The sequence below is a fragment of the Acomys minous genome (genome assembly GCF_964271855.1).
Source record: "Acomys minous genome assembly, chromosome: 11".
Lineage (NCBI taxonomy): Eukaryota > Metazoa > Chordata > Mammalia > Rodentia > Muridae > Acomys > Acomys minous.
This window is the reverse complement of record NC_140492.1, coordinates 116733701-116751476: the sequence shown is the minus strand read 5'-3', so window position 1 is coordinate 116751476 and position 17776 is coordinate 116733701. Positions and strand designations below refer to the sequence as shown.

Sequence of the window (17776 nt, the reverse complement as noted above, 5' to 3'; positions counted from 1 at the left end):
AGACCAGGCTGGCATCGAAATCACATAGACCTGCCTGCCTCTGCCTCCCTGAGCACTGAGATCACAGGTGTGCGCCACCACGCCTGGTGGTTCAAAGGCAACTTTGTTAGCTTCAAAATAGATTTTACTTCTTTAACCCCATGGAAGGGGACTGAATGCTGCTCACTTGAACGCTGGCTGTCAGGCTGTCCATTCATGGGCGTCGGGGGGGGGGGGGGACGTGTCAGAGGTTGACGTGGTCCTCTTCTATTATTCTCCATCTCATTATTTTTTTCTCAAGACAGTGTTTCTCCCTAAGCTTGGAGCTCTCTGTTTGGGTTAGACTGGTTGGAAAGAAGGTCCCTAGGGTAGGTCCCTTTCTCTGTGTCCCCAGGGCTGGGGCTATAGATACCCCAGTTTTTGACTAGGCTGATGGTTCAAATTCATGTTCTCATACTTGGACAAGAAGGACTTCACCCAGTGAGTCATCTCCCTGTCCCTATACAGTAATGCTAGGCATTCTACACCAGACAGTGCCCCTTTGGGTGGCCTCCACATGCACACACATGAGCGCATACACACAACATGTAACTCTGGTTCAACAGTTCAGTTTCATTTACTTATGGGTGTTGGTTTGTGTTTGTTTGTTTGTTTTCGAAGGCAGGGATTCTCTGTGTAGCCTTAGCTGTCCTAGACCTGCTTTGTAGACCAGGCTGGCCTCATAGAGATCCACCTGCCTCTGCTTCCCCTAGTGCTGGGATTACCGGCATGCACCACCATGATGGCTTACTTATGTTTTAAAAATCTTTAACCCACCATTTAAAGATATAGAGAGAGTATTAAAAAACGAAACCAAAAATCTCTCAATTGCCAGTTTCTTTGGGGGATTACAAAACTTGGCAAACATAAGCCCCACATTTCAGCATGTCTACCCAGCTGCCTTAGCATGCTGGGCACAGGATCTGTGAGGGGTCATCTACATAAAACACCTGCACAGCCCTCACAGACATCTCAGTCTGTGACCCCGATGGTCACGGGACTCTCTACAGAAGAGTGCTGATGCAGGCCCATCAGACTGAGTGTACTGGCCACGGGTGGTGAGTGCTACCACAGTAGAGAGCCCCATGACCCGAGATGAGTAACAGAGAAAAGTAAGCCCCGTGATGTCAAGCCGGGAAGCAGCTGTGTTACAGCGCGCACAGAATACAGTTCACACTGGTATTGCATTTGCCTCAAAATGTCCTCACTGCTCCCCATGAGGATCTCAGTGTGTATGTTGAGAAATAAGAGCTGAGGACAAAAGTAACGATGGTGCAAATTATTTCTAAGTGCTAAAATAAACTTTCAAATGGACTGTATTTGTTAGGGATCTCTGTGCAGGGGTTGCGTGTCTGAGGAGGGTTATGACCACTGTTCAGTTATCACCCAATCTTGTTGCCACATATAGGAAAAATAAAATAAAGAAAGAAACCCAGATTTTTCTTCTAAGCAAGCCTGGCCCTGCCAGCCAACAGAAGCATGGTCTGAAAGCCTTGCCCAGAAGTTTTGAAACAGAGACAAACAGAACAAAAGCAAGATGGCTTCCTTTGATATTATTTTCTCAGTGGGTTGCAAGTCAAAAAATAAATTACCAAGTAAGCCCTGTTTTCTTTCATCTTATTTAATGCATCGCTGTGCTGCAGCCGCAAGCTAATAATTAAGGGCCGTTCTGCCCTCCTCCGGATGCTTTGATCTCTGATGACATGGCTCCATTTTTGTTTGGATGAGTTTCCAAGCTCTTATTAGTGTCCATAAAAATTGGTCAAAATCAAAGGGGGCAAAAAGGCAAAAACAACAATGGAAACTACCTGCATTTAAAAAAAGGGGGGGGGGCGATTTCATCTGAAATTAGGTATATCTCAAAGTTGATGTCCGGGGATACTACTAAAAAGCAGTCAAGATGCTACTGTTGGTGGCAGCTCTTTAAACTCTGTTGATCGAGACCCATTGTTTCCTCTCTAAGGGAGGAAACAAAGCTTTATGAAACGAGTAAGCATTGACCTGTGGACACACATAGCTATGCACACTCAACCGTGCCTGTGCATTCTTCCATTCAGATTTTCAGTCTAATATAACACGAGAGTGCATGAAGTTTCTCCTCATTCATAACTGTTTCAGAAAAGTCCACAATTTATTGGCAATTCAAGCGTGGCAAGAGACATATGTTTGTCACTATTGAGAATGTAACAGTGTGACTGACTGGGAGTTCTGATAATCAGCTGTTGCAATTTCTGATTTGATTGTCCCCACTTTTCTTTTGTCCTCTATTGCTCGTTCCTTCTAGATTTAAATGGGAAAAAATCCTTCAAGTAAAGAATTTAATTCCCAAAAGATCTCTTTCTTGTCTCTTGAATGTTTTGTTTTGTTTGTGGGGTGAGGGGAGGGGGATTCGGTGGCAGCGGGGGGAGGGGCATTGTTTTTATTTTTAGTGTTTGGTTTGGTTTTGTGGATGTTTTCTGCTTCCTTCTGGTTCTATTTCCCTCAATTTCCTTTTGGCTGTTGTGGTGCTTTGGGTGGGTGTCATTTCTTCTATTCTGGAGTACTTCCTTTGGTGCCCCTTGGGTGGCCGTTCACTCTACTAGGAAAAAACAAAGACTTGATGGGAATCCCTTCCTCTCTCCCTCTCTCCATCTCTCCCTCCCTCTCTCTCTCTTTCTTTCTCTTTCCCTCTCTCCCTCTCTCCCTCTCCCTCTTTACTTGTTTATTTAGTGTGTGTGTGTGTGTGTGTGTGTGTGTGTGTGTGTGTGTGTGTGTCAATGGCACACAAGGACTGTGCAGTGGGCAGAGAGTAGATTTTGGGAGGCCTTTCCTTTCCTCCTGAGCTAATCCAGCCAAAGAAAATATCCTGCCTGGAGGTTTAAATGTTGGTCTCCTCCTTTCCCGAAACTGTAAGTGCAGGAAGATGAAGCAAACAGGATCCCATAAGCAAGTTTTACCTAACTCTCTCTCCTGTGCCCAGGCTTCTTCCTGAGCCAGACAGGGATAGGAGGTCCAGTCTAGGTTTGGAGAAGCACAGGCTAGGGCTTTGGCCTCTTCCACACTCAAACAGCTCCCATGCTTTTGGCTCTGTAACCTTCAACCTTCTAATCCTTGAGGTTTTCATCCCCCCACCCCCTATCCCCCCACCTCCGGTGTTTTGTGCCTTTCTTTATATTTATTTACATGATTTATTTTGGAGTAGGAAAGAGTTCATTTTCTCCCTAATTGAATTATTAGCACTATTAACAAGTTTCAGTTCATCTTCAGTGCAAACCTAATTCTGGTAAATTTGTAAAAGCTTCTTTATCTAACTTAAGCAGAAGATGAGCTATTTTTCCCCCCCGCTGTTAAGAAAAAAGAATCATTAGCTGAGTGTGGTGGCACACGTCTTTAATCCCAACATGCAGGAGGCAGAGGCAGGCGGATCGTTGTGAGTTCGAGGCCAGCCTGGTCTACAAAGCAAGTTCAGGACAGTCACGGCTACACAGAGAAACCCTGTCTTGAAAAACCAAACCAAACCAAACCAAAAAAAAAAAAAAAAAGGAAGGAGAAGGAGAAAGAGAAAGAAGAGAATCAATTTAGGACCATGTCTCGGGAAATCTACCTTGAGGGTATACAACTCAGAAACCGCTCTACAGCTTGACCACCGTCAGCAGTCATGTCTGACCTCTGCCCCGCAGTGTGAAGTGCTGTTCCTAGGAGGTACCAGCGGCAAATTAGGTTAGTGAGGTTAGAACACTGTTGTGCTAACCAGGGCCTGAGGGGAGTGCAAGATACAGAGCCCAGATTGAGAGCACTGGGAAACCAGGAAAGCACACAACAAGTAGTTGTGTGGTCAGCAATTGTGTGGGAGAAGGGTAAGCAGGTGCCTGGAGCCCGGAGGGCTTGAGAACAGTGGAGCGCTTCGAACGATCAGGGATGAGCAGATGCAGCTGTAAGGAGTCCTGCAGCACTTTCCCCACTCTGATGATAGAAGTGCAGTTAAGATTTTCATCTACATAGGAAGAAACTCTCAAGAGTCCTAACAGCCGGCAGAGCATAGCCCGGGCTTTGGAAAGAATGTGCTGAAGTAAGTTCTCTGAGATAACTAAAAGTAACTGCTGGGCTAGTGTTACTAGTGTATCAGTAAAAAGATACTCACCTCCACTAAGTCATACTAAGGTCTAACACTGCATGTAACTTGGTACTTGGTTCCTCCTTCAAAAATGTATCAGATGAGTGCCAGGCACTGTACTGTGTGCCTTGGACACAGAAGAACAGAGCACACCTTCTTTATTTAGCTGCAGCACAATAGGCCGCTGACCAGGGCGGCCCAGTGAGGCGGCACTCCCAAAGGACACAGCCAAGAGTTAGTTCTTCATCGCAATTGCTGAATTGAAGGTGACCTCCCCGCCCCCCCACCCCCACCCCCACCCCCGCACTCCGGTGAGCCCTTCTTTTTTGCATAGGTTAAGCTAAAGTTTCTTTCAGATCATGATTGATGCTACTCCTGTCTCTCATTAGCTCTGTATTGCAAATATGGTGGCGTCTGGTGTCACTTGACCTTTGCTTAGTCGCACATACAGGGTTAGGTTTCAGGGAGCCTGTGAACTTTCTAACATTGGATGGAAATTGTGTGAGTGTGCCTTTTCCTGGTCATAGATTTTGTTATAATTTCAAAGGAGCCATGCAGCCCGAAACAATTACTAGCTAGTGTCTTATATTTACTTAATCCAACAAAGGAACTTTTGCCTTAACATTTTCCGTAAAGGAGCCGGGCTGTGGTGGCGCACGCCTTTAATCCCAGCACTCGGGAGGCAGGCGCAGGGGGATTGCTGTGCGTTCGAGGACAGCCGGGTCTACAAAGCGAGTCCAGGACAGGCAAGGCTACACAGAGAAACCCTGTCTCAGAAAAAACAAAACACATTTTCTGTAATAATCTGAACCATTCTACCTTAGGGCTGTGCTCGTCGCTGCTACGTGGCCCCCTTTTCTCCTAGATTCTTCTTCTACCTTCATGTCCCCATATCCAGAAACAGCAGGGACACTGGGCAGGGGCCTCCGACTCTTCCCTGCAGCAGCCCCGTACTTAACCTATATCAAGCATACGGGCAGTCCTATTCATAACAAGAATGTAATATCTTCAAACAGACTGGAGATCTGTATTTCCCAGGAAATATGTTAAGTTGTGGCTTTTTGTTTGTTTGTTTGTTTGCTAAATCTTTAATTCAAAAGATGCTCAAGTTAAAAAAAAATCATTTATACCCATTTAGTGAAAGTTCAACATGGAACCCACGTTTCCTGCCGTGGGAGGCGACGTGGGGGCAGGAAGTGCTTTCCACCTTCGTTGAGACGCGGCATTTCAGAAAATATACAAAAATGCCAAGGGGATTCCGAGAGAGGGTGCTTAGAGCTGTTTTGTTAACGTCGTCGCAAAGGACTCTGGGAGCCTAGCACAGTGAACAGAAGGGAGAGTGCAGGCAGGGCTGGAGTGCGGGCCACAGGGCAGCACTCCCACCACTGGCCCTGCTTGCCCTCCAGGGCTAGGCTCAGGAGGCTGACAGCCCATAAAGAAATTTAAAAAAAAAAAAAAAAAGCTTAGGAGAAAAGTTGTCTTTGTCATTTGAAAACCAGAAAGAATGAAAGCGACCAGCAAAGGAGAAGCCGGGCTGGAATATGAAGGCATTGAAGGAGATAAAACATGGTCACAATTGTAAGGCAGTTTGAAAATTGATAAACTTTGTCATTATTGCTGCTGCATCTTTTTTTTTATTAAAAATCTATTTTTGAACCAAAGTAATACAATATACATGATTTGCTAAAATTCAAGAAATAGAATTCCCTTGCTTGAAAGATATGTGGACTATAAAGGCTTCCCTAAAAATTACGTTGTGGGAATGTGTACATACTGACTTTTCTTTTTGTTCAGCAATAATGTAAGTTAGCATGTGCTATTAATATGACTCATAAATTTGTAGAGCCGTTTTTTGGGAAACTGTTCATATTGGCTGTGTCACATTCTCCTGTGGAGCGCATCAGAATGGGCTAATAATTATTTTACTCTCTGTCCTTAGGATGAGCTGTCCTCTGCCAAATTTTCAGGACAGCTCAGAGCTTAGAAGAGAGCTCTTCTAAATAAAGGCCAGCTAAAGTGACATTGTGGGGATTTAATCCTTCTCTGGCTGCCTGTGCGACCAAAGGCTGATTTACAAGACTCTTTCTTTCTGGAGTCCAGATTATTAAGTTCCCAGGGTCCAGGGACAGCAGGAGAAACACGAAATGACAGTCAGCGATGAGCACCCGCTGCAGCAACTCCGGGGCCCCCAAGGGGCTTTTACACTCTGGAGTGCCAGACTGCTTGGTTACATAGGAAAATAACAGAGTGGGCCGTTGTCCCCCAACCCCAAGCCCCCACCTCCGTCACAGCCACCTGCCACAAAAGCATCAGATTCCACCTCGGTACCCAGTACCCGAGGTGAGGGAAGGTGGGACGAGGCTGCAGTGAGGCCCCACTGAGCTGTGCAGGCTCTACCCGGTCACTGCAAGGATTTTCTGCTCATCTCTTCCCGGCTCTCATTGACACCGGGCTTGGGGAGGCGTCAGTTCACGTCTGCCTCACTTGCAGCGTCTTCTCCTGCAAGCTGCCCTGACAGCAGCTCCGGGCCGAGATGGAGACGTGAGCCTGCGTGGACGATGACTGCAGTGTTTGTGAATGGAGGCGGCCTGGTGAACACACACAGTGACAAGTGGGACCGGAGGGACAGCGCGGAAAGCAACTGTCAGACGGAGTGCGGCAAGGAGGGTGAGGGGGATCAGCCACGCCAGCTGACACCCTTTGAGAAACTGACTCAGGACATGTGCCAAGATGAGACGGTGGTGAGGGAGATCACGCTGGGGAAACGCATAGGCTTCTACCGGATTCGCGGGGAGATCGGAAGCGGAAACTTTTCCCAGGTCAAGCTCGGGGTTCACTCCCTAACCAAAGGTAGGATCGGACTTCCCAACGACTACCTGTGAGGTATTGGGGAGCGGGGGCACTGAGGATGGGGTTAGAAGGCTATCTAAGGCCCTGTCCATAGCCTCTGTGTGTATTGATGTGTCATTAACAATGGCCTGGAATGTTATAGCGGACCCCACCACCACCACTAGGGTCTCTAAATAGTAGGTTCAAGGGTCCCCTATAACCAGGCAGACCACCACTGTTCTTTTGTGAAATGGAGGGCTTAGTCTCAGCTCCATTCTGCCTTAACCTTCTTTTGTGCTTGCTTGGCTCTTCACACTTGCCAGCTACTGGGCACCCTGGGACTCTGGATGAACAATGTTCCCCAATTTGGCCTAAGGGAGGAACTGTGCAGAAGGCACAGGGCACCTTTGCTATCCTACCCTAATTAGGCCCTTTCCCAGAGTTACCCCAACTTAGCTAAAGCTGGCATGGCTGGCAAGTCATGCTGAAACCATCGTCTCTGAGACTGTGGGCTCTAGCCTCTCCTGAGAGGCCCGTCCTGATGTTGTCTCCTTGGCCTACCCTGCTGCCACACCCCAACACCCTGCTTGTCTTTTGCTTTCTGTTTAGTCTAGCCCCAATCCATGCTCCTTTCATCTGTTTTACCTCTACAGAAAAAAAAAAAAAACAAAAAAGAAAAACAAAAACTTGAGGGCTGAAAACACAGTGGTATGGTACTTGCCCGGTATATGCAAGGTCCTGAATGCAATCAACCACACAGCTAAGAAAAAAGCATCATACATATGCACACCTGTGTATATACCCCCCCAACACACATGTACATAAGTACATACACTCAGAAGTCATAGGAACACCAAATCTTCCACTCCACTCCAGAGTCTCCTGGGTACGTGGGTTCACACTTCTGTGTCTCAGCTACCTTATTTAGTTTAGTCACTCTGTAAATTAAAGTGCCAGCTCCCAGATGGATAGTCTCCATTGGCAAAAATGCACCCAGTAACAGTGCTCACTTACTTCTCTGGATGTCAGAAAGGACGCATAAGTGATCAATAAATACTAGTTATTGATGAGATATTCCCCCCTCCCCCAGTTATATCTATCTTGCCTTTGTGCAGCCAAAAGTAAATTGACGTTTCCTGTTTGGATTGTGTGTGTCATCGTTTTTTGGTGTGACCATTTAAAAAAAAAAAAAGCTGTGTCTCCTCCGTTCTGTGCAGTTTCCCCATGCATAAAGTAAGGCAAGGGTTCATTTACACTGGCTGCATGGTGTTGTTGTGTGGAGCAGATTAGAGAGCATATCCATATTGTTTTAGTTTGCTTTCTATTGTTGTCGTGATACGTTCTGACCAAAAGCAACTTGGAGAGGAAGGCTTTGTTCACCTCACACAGCCCAGTCACAGCCGATCGCTGGTAGAAGCCATGGCAGGAATTGAGGGTAGGAACCTGGAGGCCGGAACTGTAGCATAAGCCATGGAAGGGTGCTGCTTACTGCCTTGCTGCCTGTGGCTTGCTCGGTCTGCTTTCTTATATAACCCAGGACCACCTGCTGAAGGGTGGCACCACCCACAGTATGCTCGCTGTGGCCTGGGTCCTTTTACATAAAATCATTAATTAAGAAAATCTTTGCCCATAGGCCAATCTGATGGGGGCACTTTCTCAATTGAGGCCAAAGGAGGTTCTGTCTTCCCAGATGACCCTAGCCTGTGTAAAGTTAACAACAACAACAACTAACCAGAACAAACAGGCTACGTCCCACGTGCTACACAAAGTTGCTAAATGACAGCATTAGGCCTCTTCCAAAGCATTCCAGGTTCTTCAGACCTGAGTCGTTTACCAGTCAGTCCCATGAACATAGGTCTGGTTAAATTAGCTCACACAGAAAGAGGGGCAGTAGGGAATTCTGAGGACCCACAGCAGGGTCTCAGTAGTGTCACTCATCCCATCTCTTTTACTCGCTCAGGGATTTCATCATGGCTTGCCATGATGCCATTTCATCTTTATTAGCATGTTATTTGTCGCCATGATAGAGATCCCTTGACTTCTCTGAACAGAGTAACACTCGGTGTTTGTGTGGGTGGGGCATCTTGCCTGGAGTTGTGCTTGCTAGCTCAAGACTCAAGTTCTAGCAGCTCCCCTGCATTGCCCATCTCCGTCCCGTTAGTCCCATTCTATTGCAGATCAGATACTGGAAAGAAAACATGTTTGTTCACTGGCCGGCCATCATGGCGGCCTTTGAGTGAAGGCTGTGGCAGCCCTTAGCCACCTGCTCACTCTTTCAGCTGAGCTCAAGGGCTGAAGTATCTCTTAGGAGAACAAAGAAGGGAGGAAGCTGGTAAGTATGTATCCACCACGGACAAAAGTAACCAGCTAAGCTGAGAGCACTCCACAAGGCAAGGACAAGACAGTGTTCATTTGGCACACAGGCTGTTCCGGTGAGAAGGAAAAATGGCGATCAGTGTTCCTAAGAATCGCATGGCTTCCTGTCTGATACATTTTATAATCCACTTCATGCCCATTTGCTTGAGTTTCAGAGAACAGTTCCCTGCTGCACAGTAGACGGTGTTCGGTGAGGCTTGTCTACGTGCTCTTCTTGTGCCTAGCCACCATAGCCTAACCCTGTTATCAAAGGTCCAGTGTAACCCATGGTTATGGGATGGCATGTGCAAAAGAGAGCAGGAAAATCTAGGAAATGCAAACAGTCTGGGTAATAGAAAACAGAGCATTTTGATGCCCAGAAAGTTCCCCGGACAGTAGCTAAGGATAATAATAATAATAATAATAATAATAATAATAATAATAATAATAATAATAATAATAGTAAATATATAATATATGATTATATTATATATAAATAATATTATTATATAACAATAACATATAATATTATATATTATATTATAAATAATGTTTATCATATACTATATAATTTATTATTATTATTGATGATGATGATGATTATAATAGCTAAGCTGCCCTGGATCTCCAGGAAGAAGTTGACAGCAGACCTCTCTTCTGGCAGTTTATTTTCATAGCTGACAGTGTAGATTCTCTTGAGATCTGCAGGGAGATAGAGCAATCTGAAAGCTATCATGAACCCCCTTTTAGGCCAATGGGAAATTTCTCAAAAGCAGCAATGCACCAAGCTTCTGAATATTTTACGGCCCATCTGTTGCCACCAACACAAAAGAAACCGCAGCTGCCTGTGCTTTTCTTGGCGGCTGCCCTTAGTGACCCCTGCTTGCTCCTTCCCTTGGCTTAAGTTTCAAGGGGCTTTGCTTCTTCTCTTTCTGTTTGTTCATTCATTGATCTACTCATTTTTACTTATTTGTTCACTTTATTTATTTGTGCGTGTCACATATGTTATGTCATGTACGTGTGTGTGTACATGTATGTGGGTGGGTACACTCTCACATACCTTCATGTGTGTTGCTCAAGGTTGAGATTGGAATCTCTTCCTTTAACTCTCTTTACCTTTAAACTTTTTAAATGTTTATTCTTTGGTAATTTCATATACGAATCTCTCTTCACCTTTAATTTTTTAAAATTTATTCTTTGGTAATTTCATACATGAACAAAATGTATTTATTATGTTCATAAACGCACTGATTCATCATCCAGCTCTTTCTGATGCCCCTCGCCCATCCCTTTTCTAACTTCACCTCCTCCTTTTTCTTTTACAAATCACTGAATCCAATTATTGCTGGTTCTAAGTGCCCGTGTTAAGTTTTGTTTGTTTGTTTTTTTAACATTATTCATTTTGTCAGCAGACTTTGAGCTCACTGTTTTTGGCTAGATTGGCTACCCAGTGGGCCCACAGGGGGAGGGGGACCCCCTTTCCTCCCTCCCCGTAGCACCAGGGCTATAGATCTTACACGAGTGCTGGGGATACAAACTCCGGTCCTCATTCCTGCACAGAAAGCGCTTTCCCCTCTGACCCATCTCCCCGGTCAACACTGAAAACAAGCAGTAAATACTAACTGCCCCCTGAGTGCATGCTTTGCTTGGGACTTTACAGAGATGGTGCACCTCTTGCCTTGTATGTGCTAATAAGCCACTTAGAGGAGACTAACTGAAAACCAGTTAATACATATTGTCACAGAGTTGGGCTACAGGAGTGTGTTCACCGGGACCCCCGGCAGAATCCAGACATGGTCTGTTGTGCTAGGAAGGCTGGCAAAGATGGGTCTTAAGGTTTACTTCACAGGGCACACTGGAGAGAGCCTCAGAAAGAAAGCTAGTGTGTAAAGTACCTGCAGGTGAGAATCAGTGAGGGGACACTTGGGAACTTAAAAGTAGTTCAGGAGAGCTCAGGGGACATAGTTCAGTAGAGGTAGGGGGCTGAGCTGCAGAGTGGCAGGAGGGGAGACAGGTGATGTTGATGTAGGCACCAACTTGCCCACAAAGACTGGTCTTGCCTGATTGGATTTTGCCATTTAGGTATCCCACTGAAGACTGTAAACAAAGTAATTAATGTGATGTGATTTCAGTGAGCAAGGTGAACTGAAGTCGGGGAGCTGTAAGAGTAAATGAAGCCAGTCCAATGAGTCCCATGAAGGAATCATGATGCCCATCGTAACCAAAGGAGGAGGCGAGGAGGAAGGAGAGAGAGGGTGCAACTCAAAATTGGTTTAGAGTATTGAAACCTAGGCTGGCGTGATGGCTCTATGGATAAAGTGTTTGCATTCCAAGTGTGAAGACCAGAGTTCAGATATTCAGGACTCACATCCAAGCCACACAGACCAGTCTGTAGCCCCAGAGTCAAGAGGCAAAGACAGGGATCCGTAGAGCAAGGTGGCCATTTAGACTAGCTGAATTTGTGAGCTTGGGTTTAGCAAGAGACACTGCCTCAACAAAATAGACACAGATTAAGGAAGACACTTAACTTAGCCCAATCTGGCCTCCAACCTGCCCACTTCCACCAACAGGCATTCATGCCCATGCATGAGAGCACACATACATACATGCACACACACTATACATACATACAGATTTAACGTGTAAACTCAAACAAGAATATTTTAAAATCTCTTGGCCTTTGGATGGGTAAGACCAGGGGAGCAAAGGGAGAGGGAGAAACAGAGCTGAGTAATGACTCAACAGAGAACATTGCATGAGAAGGAACAGATGACTGAGAAATAAAGATGCTTAGAAAAATCAAAAGTTCTTGTGTCTTAGTTACTTTTCAGCTGCTGTGGCACAACGTATAAAAGAGTTCCTTGGGGCGCACAGGTTCAGGGAGTGAGCCTGTGACCATCACATCCAGGAGCATGGCTGCAGACAGGCAGGCGCTAGAGCATTAGCTAAGAGCTTACATCTTTGTCTGCCTGAGGCCGAAGCAGAGAACTAACTGGGAACTGCCTGGGCTTTTGAAATCTCAAAGCTCACCACCCCCCAGTAATACACCTCCTGCAACAAAGAGATGCTTCCTAATCTTTCCCAAATGGAGGTACCAACTGGAGACCAAGCTTTCAGATTCGAGCCTATGGGAGCTACCCTCGTTCAAACCACCACAGGGTTTTAGTTCAGAGCTCCTTGGCATCAGCCAGTGTATCATGTTATAGCTTGCAGTTTCCCCCACATTTATTATAAGCATTAAGCATTTGACAAATATTTGGTGAATTGAGGCAGGAGAGTGGGACTAGGAGCTAACTCAGGGGGAAACCTGTGTAAGGAAAGCCATTGGGCCCGACATGGTGGCACATGCCTTTAATCTGAGCACTCAGGAGTCAGAGGCAGGCGGATCTCTGTGAGTTCGAGGCCAGCCTGGTCTACAAAGCAAGTCCAGGACAGCCAAGGCCACACAGAGAAACCTTGTCTCGTAAAACAAACAAGCAAACAAAACAAAACAAACAAAAATCCCAAAAATAAAAAATAAAATAATTTTAAGCCTTCCCATAAATATACAGACACCTGCCTTCTCTTGAAAAGTAAAAGCAGAAAAATCCAACATCAGATCTGCAGTCAAAATAGGAATGACCATTTGGAGTTGAGCAGCAGCAGCTGTCCTTCTGTTTCAGGAGCCCGAGGACCCTGCAGCCCCACTGACTCACCCCTTACCACCGTCTCTTCTCTAGAGACAGCCCAGCTTGTAAATCTAGGTTGAAAAAAAATGTGTTAGCTACTAAGAGGGACCCATGTCAGAGTTTTTATCAGACATGGAGAAAGGGCAGTTTGACCTCTCAAATCTTCCAACACCAAGAGGGTCCTCCTCCCGTGCTCCCAGGCCAGCTACTCCTCTGCACGTCCCATACTGCAGTCAGACCACTCTTGCCACAACTGGAGTCAAGATTATGCCACTCTTCATAAAGCCCTGGGTTTCCCAAGGCTGCCGTCCCTAATCCAGGCTCCAGGGCTGTCGGTTACCCCAGCCTGCTAGTACTCCTGGCTGATTTTGGGGGGGTCACTATCTATCACTCTACATCTCTACCATAGAGGGGTCCTCTCAGCTCTCTAGCACAAATGTTACATCTCACGAAAGCCAAGACATGCAGCATGCCCTGGGTTTCTCCATCACTTCCTCCTATCTCACTCAGAGGGGCCATGTCATTTTTTTTCTTTTTATTCTGACTCCTTCCTATTCTTAAACATGCAACTCATAAGGGCTGTTTTCAAAGTCCTTCTCTCTCTTACTGGGTCATAGGAACAGTGCTGGTCTTCTCATTGCCTAACGCATGGTACGTACTCCCTGAACATGTGTTTAAAGGGTAACGGCAGGGGCCGGGGATCTGGTTCAGTGGGTAAAGTACTTGCCTCACAAGCGTGAGCCCCTGAGGTTAGATTCTCAGACCCCACATAGAACACCAGCCTTCGGTGCACTTTTGTACACACCTGGAGTGGGGAGGTGGAGGGCAGAGATTTTGAGATTGTCAGAAGAAAGATGCCTGGAAAATACTAGCCAGCCAGCCTTGCCTACTTGGCAAAGGTACAGAACAGGGAAGGCGCCTGATCTTAAAAGGTAAAAGGTGCCTAAGAAATGACATTCAAGGTTGTCCTGTAACCCGTACATCGCACCCGCACATCTGTGCACACATGACTAGATGTGATGACTGATTTCTTTAGGGGGTAGGCATTTCTACCAGTGATCAATAATATGGAATACCAGGGCTTTAAATTATTATTATTATTTTTTGAGACAGGGTCTCTGTATGTAGTCCTGTCTATCCTGGGACTCTCTATATAGATCAAGCTAGCCTTGAACTCACAGGGAGGCCCAACCCTGCCTCCCAAGTGCTGGACTCAAAGGTGTGAGCCACAGCGCCCGGGTTTAAGAACATCTTGCGTGAGTTTAGCTCCAAAGCACAGCTGGCAAGTGATTTAACATGAGACCAGACAGTTACGGCGCCTCAGGAGCAGAATGTGAAGAGGCACTCATCCCATAGCACCTGTCCAACTGTAGTCCTGGCTGGGGAGGGAGCCTTTGCCAAAGCCGGGAGGGCACAGGAGATGCCTGCTGCCACCTATTGTTGGCCACTCACAGTGCATGGAAGAAAGGGCCCACAGAGGTCAGCACTGATCTAAGACTGAGACAGGGAGAGGGAGAAAAACAGGGCGGAAACCCTTCAGCAGTGACTGTGAGCCTGAAGGGTAGAATTTTAGCTCTTGCAACAACAACTCACCCAATAGACTGTACAAGACGCTGGGATCCAGGGAGACAGCAGGAGGCAATCATCACTAACCATGGAAAGTAGAAAAGCTGGGACTGAGGGAGAAAAGTGCCCAGAGGACGGGATAAGGAAGTCTGTGGCCGGGCTGAGAGTCTGTAGAAATAGCCAAACTGGGACTTAATTATTTACGGTTGCCTCCTTGCAGCTCAGTATTGACCCCAGCAGGAGGAGCGCCGTTACTACCTGTGTCCAGTTCAGAAAGTGGAGCTGACCTTTAACGTGCAAGTGACCCTCCCGCTCTGAGGAAACGGCATCTATTTTCATGCCAATAACAGTGTACCAAAGTATGAAGCAGGATGTTGCAGTAGGTCAAACAGCCAGTCTGACACTGTCTCTTCTAACTTGCCTGCTAGCCTTTTTTTGGATAGTCTGGCCAAACTTGCGCAACAGCAAAATGTTGCTTTATTATGAACTCAAGATTCGCTTATTCGTAATGGTAACCATTTTTGTCATATGATCTATTCTGTAGAAAATTACAAGTGCTAGTAATCAGTGCAAAACTTACAGAAACACTACCTGTGACAACCTCCTCCCCGCCCCAATTAGAAGAGAAGTCTTCTAGGGTTGGGTGTGTAGGCAGCATGCTCACACAGCATACACAAAGTTCCGGCTTAAATCCCAGTCCTGCAAAAAATAGGTGTTGGTAGCACACCCCCTGCAAACTTAGCACTTAGGAGACAGAGGTAAGGGAATAAGAAACTCAAGGTTATTTTTGATTATATAAGTTCAAGGCTGTCCTGGAATACACAAGACCCTTTCTTTTTTAAAAAATCAATAAATAAAGGTAGAGAGCTCTTCTAAACATTTTAATGAAATGTCTCACCATATTTTTCTGTACAAGTGAATATTTCTATTTTTCTTATGTCTTATATATCTAACATCTTCTTGCATCTATACATACAGATTAATAATCATTTTTAGACAAAGATGATCTACAATTTAACCATCTCTTGCTGGCTACTCGCTGTTCTCTGTAACACATGCACCCTTGTACACATATCAGGTTGTTTCTTTAAGATTAACTGCTAAAAGTGAAATGGCTGGACTAAAGTATGTAATCACTGTTAAGATGTCGACACATTATACCAAACTGCTATCCAGAACTATTGCACCAAGTAGCCCTAGCTCCAGCGGCACAGTGATGGGCCAATTTCTTCAAGGCTTCACCAACATAGGATAGACAGGGTATGCTTGTACCTTGGACTTTATATGTCAGGCATAGAAAAGAGTAAACTAAGACACAGCCCCTGCAGGGCAGGTTGAGGATAAAAGGGAAGACAGTTTTTATAGGCTAGTGGGCTGAGGTCACAAGCAAACCTGTGCTTTGGATACCCAGAGCCTGGGTGCTATGAGAGATGTCCTGGGATGGGTTAATTATAAGGCTAACCTTGGGGGCCACCAGGGATGAGCTGAGTAAAGAGTAGGGACAGAGTGATCTAGATAACAAAATGGATAAAGGGATGGTCCCACACGTGGGGTGTTTGTCTCAAGAACCCGAGACTAAAGTAGGGAGTTGGGGGGACGCTGGCCAGGAGGACCCGCAGACTGAAGAGAAAAGCCAGTTCTGATCAACAAGTGCTCTCAGGACTTAGCAAAGTCTGAACTTCACTTGGAAAACCAGGTGGAGACAGCAAGTGACAACTCCTTTTGGCGGGGGCGGGGGGCAGGGAGGCAGGAGTTGGCATCCAAACTTGTGTAGAGATGTTGATACTGAACTTGGGAATTTTTTTTTCATTACCACTGATTTGGGAACCACGGAACCTCTATGTCTAATAGAGTAAAGGACCCAGAACCCTTCCAGCTTTAAATATCTATTTTTCCATTAAAACAAAACAAAACACCGCCCCTTTATCTCTTTTTCTTTCCAGAAAAGGTGGCCATTAAAATTCTGGACAAGACCAAGTTAGACCAGAAAACTCAAAGGCTGCTATCCAGAGAAATTTCCAGCATGGAGAAGTTGCACCATCCCAACATTGTCCGTCTTTACGAAGTCGTGGAGACCCTGTCCAAGCTCCACCTGGTCATGGAGTACGCAGGCGGTGGGGAGCTCTTTGGGAAAATCAGCACTGAGGGGAAGCTTTCCGAATCGGAGAGCAAGCTCATCTTCTCCCAGATTGTGTCTGCCGTAAAGCACATGGTAAGGGGGCGGGAGTGGGGGGTGGGAGGGAGGGGGCCAGGGGCTCCTGCTCCACCTTGGGAACCTGGGGCTGTGGTTTATCATCGCAGAGTCATCACAGAGAATGTTGGCTTTGCAGTAGCAAACAGTTGGCCCTTCCATGAGAGTTGGAAGTCTGGCTGGGACCGTGGCCCTCGCCTCCACAGCAATATCTAGGACCTTGGTACATAGCAGGCTCGTGGCTTCTCCAGAATCTGTTGATAGGAGCCAACGGGAGAAGCCAGGTCAACATCCTTCACTGATTGGCCACACTCATTTCTCCAAACTCACATTCTGCCTCCCAGATGGTTTGCCATTGCTCCCCGGCCCTCATTTCCTGCTCCGGATGCCTTTATGCCTCATCCTATGTCTCTCATTTTAGTTCTATCCATACCTCATGGCCAGCCCAGTTTCCCTCTTCCTCTCTGATATTTGCTTCAGTCTCAGGCCAGCTAATACCAAACTTTCTCGTCTTCCCTGACTGCCCCCCTCCGCCGCCAGGCCCCAATTCTTTCACTGCCTGTGTACCTCACATATTAATGCTCAATCAAGTCTTTCTTTAATTCTCGGATTATTTCTTTATATAAAGCTGGATTTTGTGAAGCACACTGCCTAACTCCTCCAAGAACCATTCTTCTCCTGTGCTCGCTAGGCCCAGCCATACTGCTGGGCACACGGAAGGAACTTGACTTGTGCCCTTAACTATCAGTTATCAAGGAGGAGAGCAGCAGTCTGCAGCAGGGAGTCCAGATGTGGGTCCGCAGGAGCCCTGTGTCCTGCCACTCTGCCCTGCAGTCTGGTCTCTGAAAAGAGAAAGGTTGGGTCACACTCAGGTTTTACTGCATTGTTTGTGTGGGAGGACCATGCTGAGCACTGCCCACACAGCGTCACATTTAGTTCTTACAGCTCGGAGGTGAATGTCAGCATCCCATTTCATGAAGTGTCATTCATACTGCACCTCACAGAACTGAATGTAGATTTGACCAGCACCAGCTTACAAAGCTTGTTTTGTCACCC

General features: G+C 46.3%; 1 protein-coding gene across 2 annotated transcripts in view; it reads left to right on the top strand.

The window, feature by feature from the left end:
- NIM1K (NIM1 serine/threonine protein kinase) overlaps positions 1 to 17776 on the top strand; it is a 49868-nt gene that overhangs the window by 25024 nt on the left and 7068 nt on the right. For both annotated transcript variants that reach the window (XM_084800694.1, XM_084800695.1), the window contains 2 exons: positions 6051 to 6961; positions 16473 to 16741. In XM_084800694.1, the coding sequence (XP_084656820.1) occupies positions 6670 to 6961; positions 16473 to 16741 (561 nt within the window). In that variant the 5' untranslated portion in view covers positions 6051 to 6669. The remainder of the gene's footprint in view (positions 1 to 6050; positions 6962 to 16472; positions 16742 to 17776) is intronic.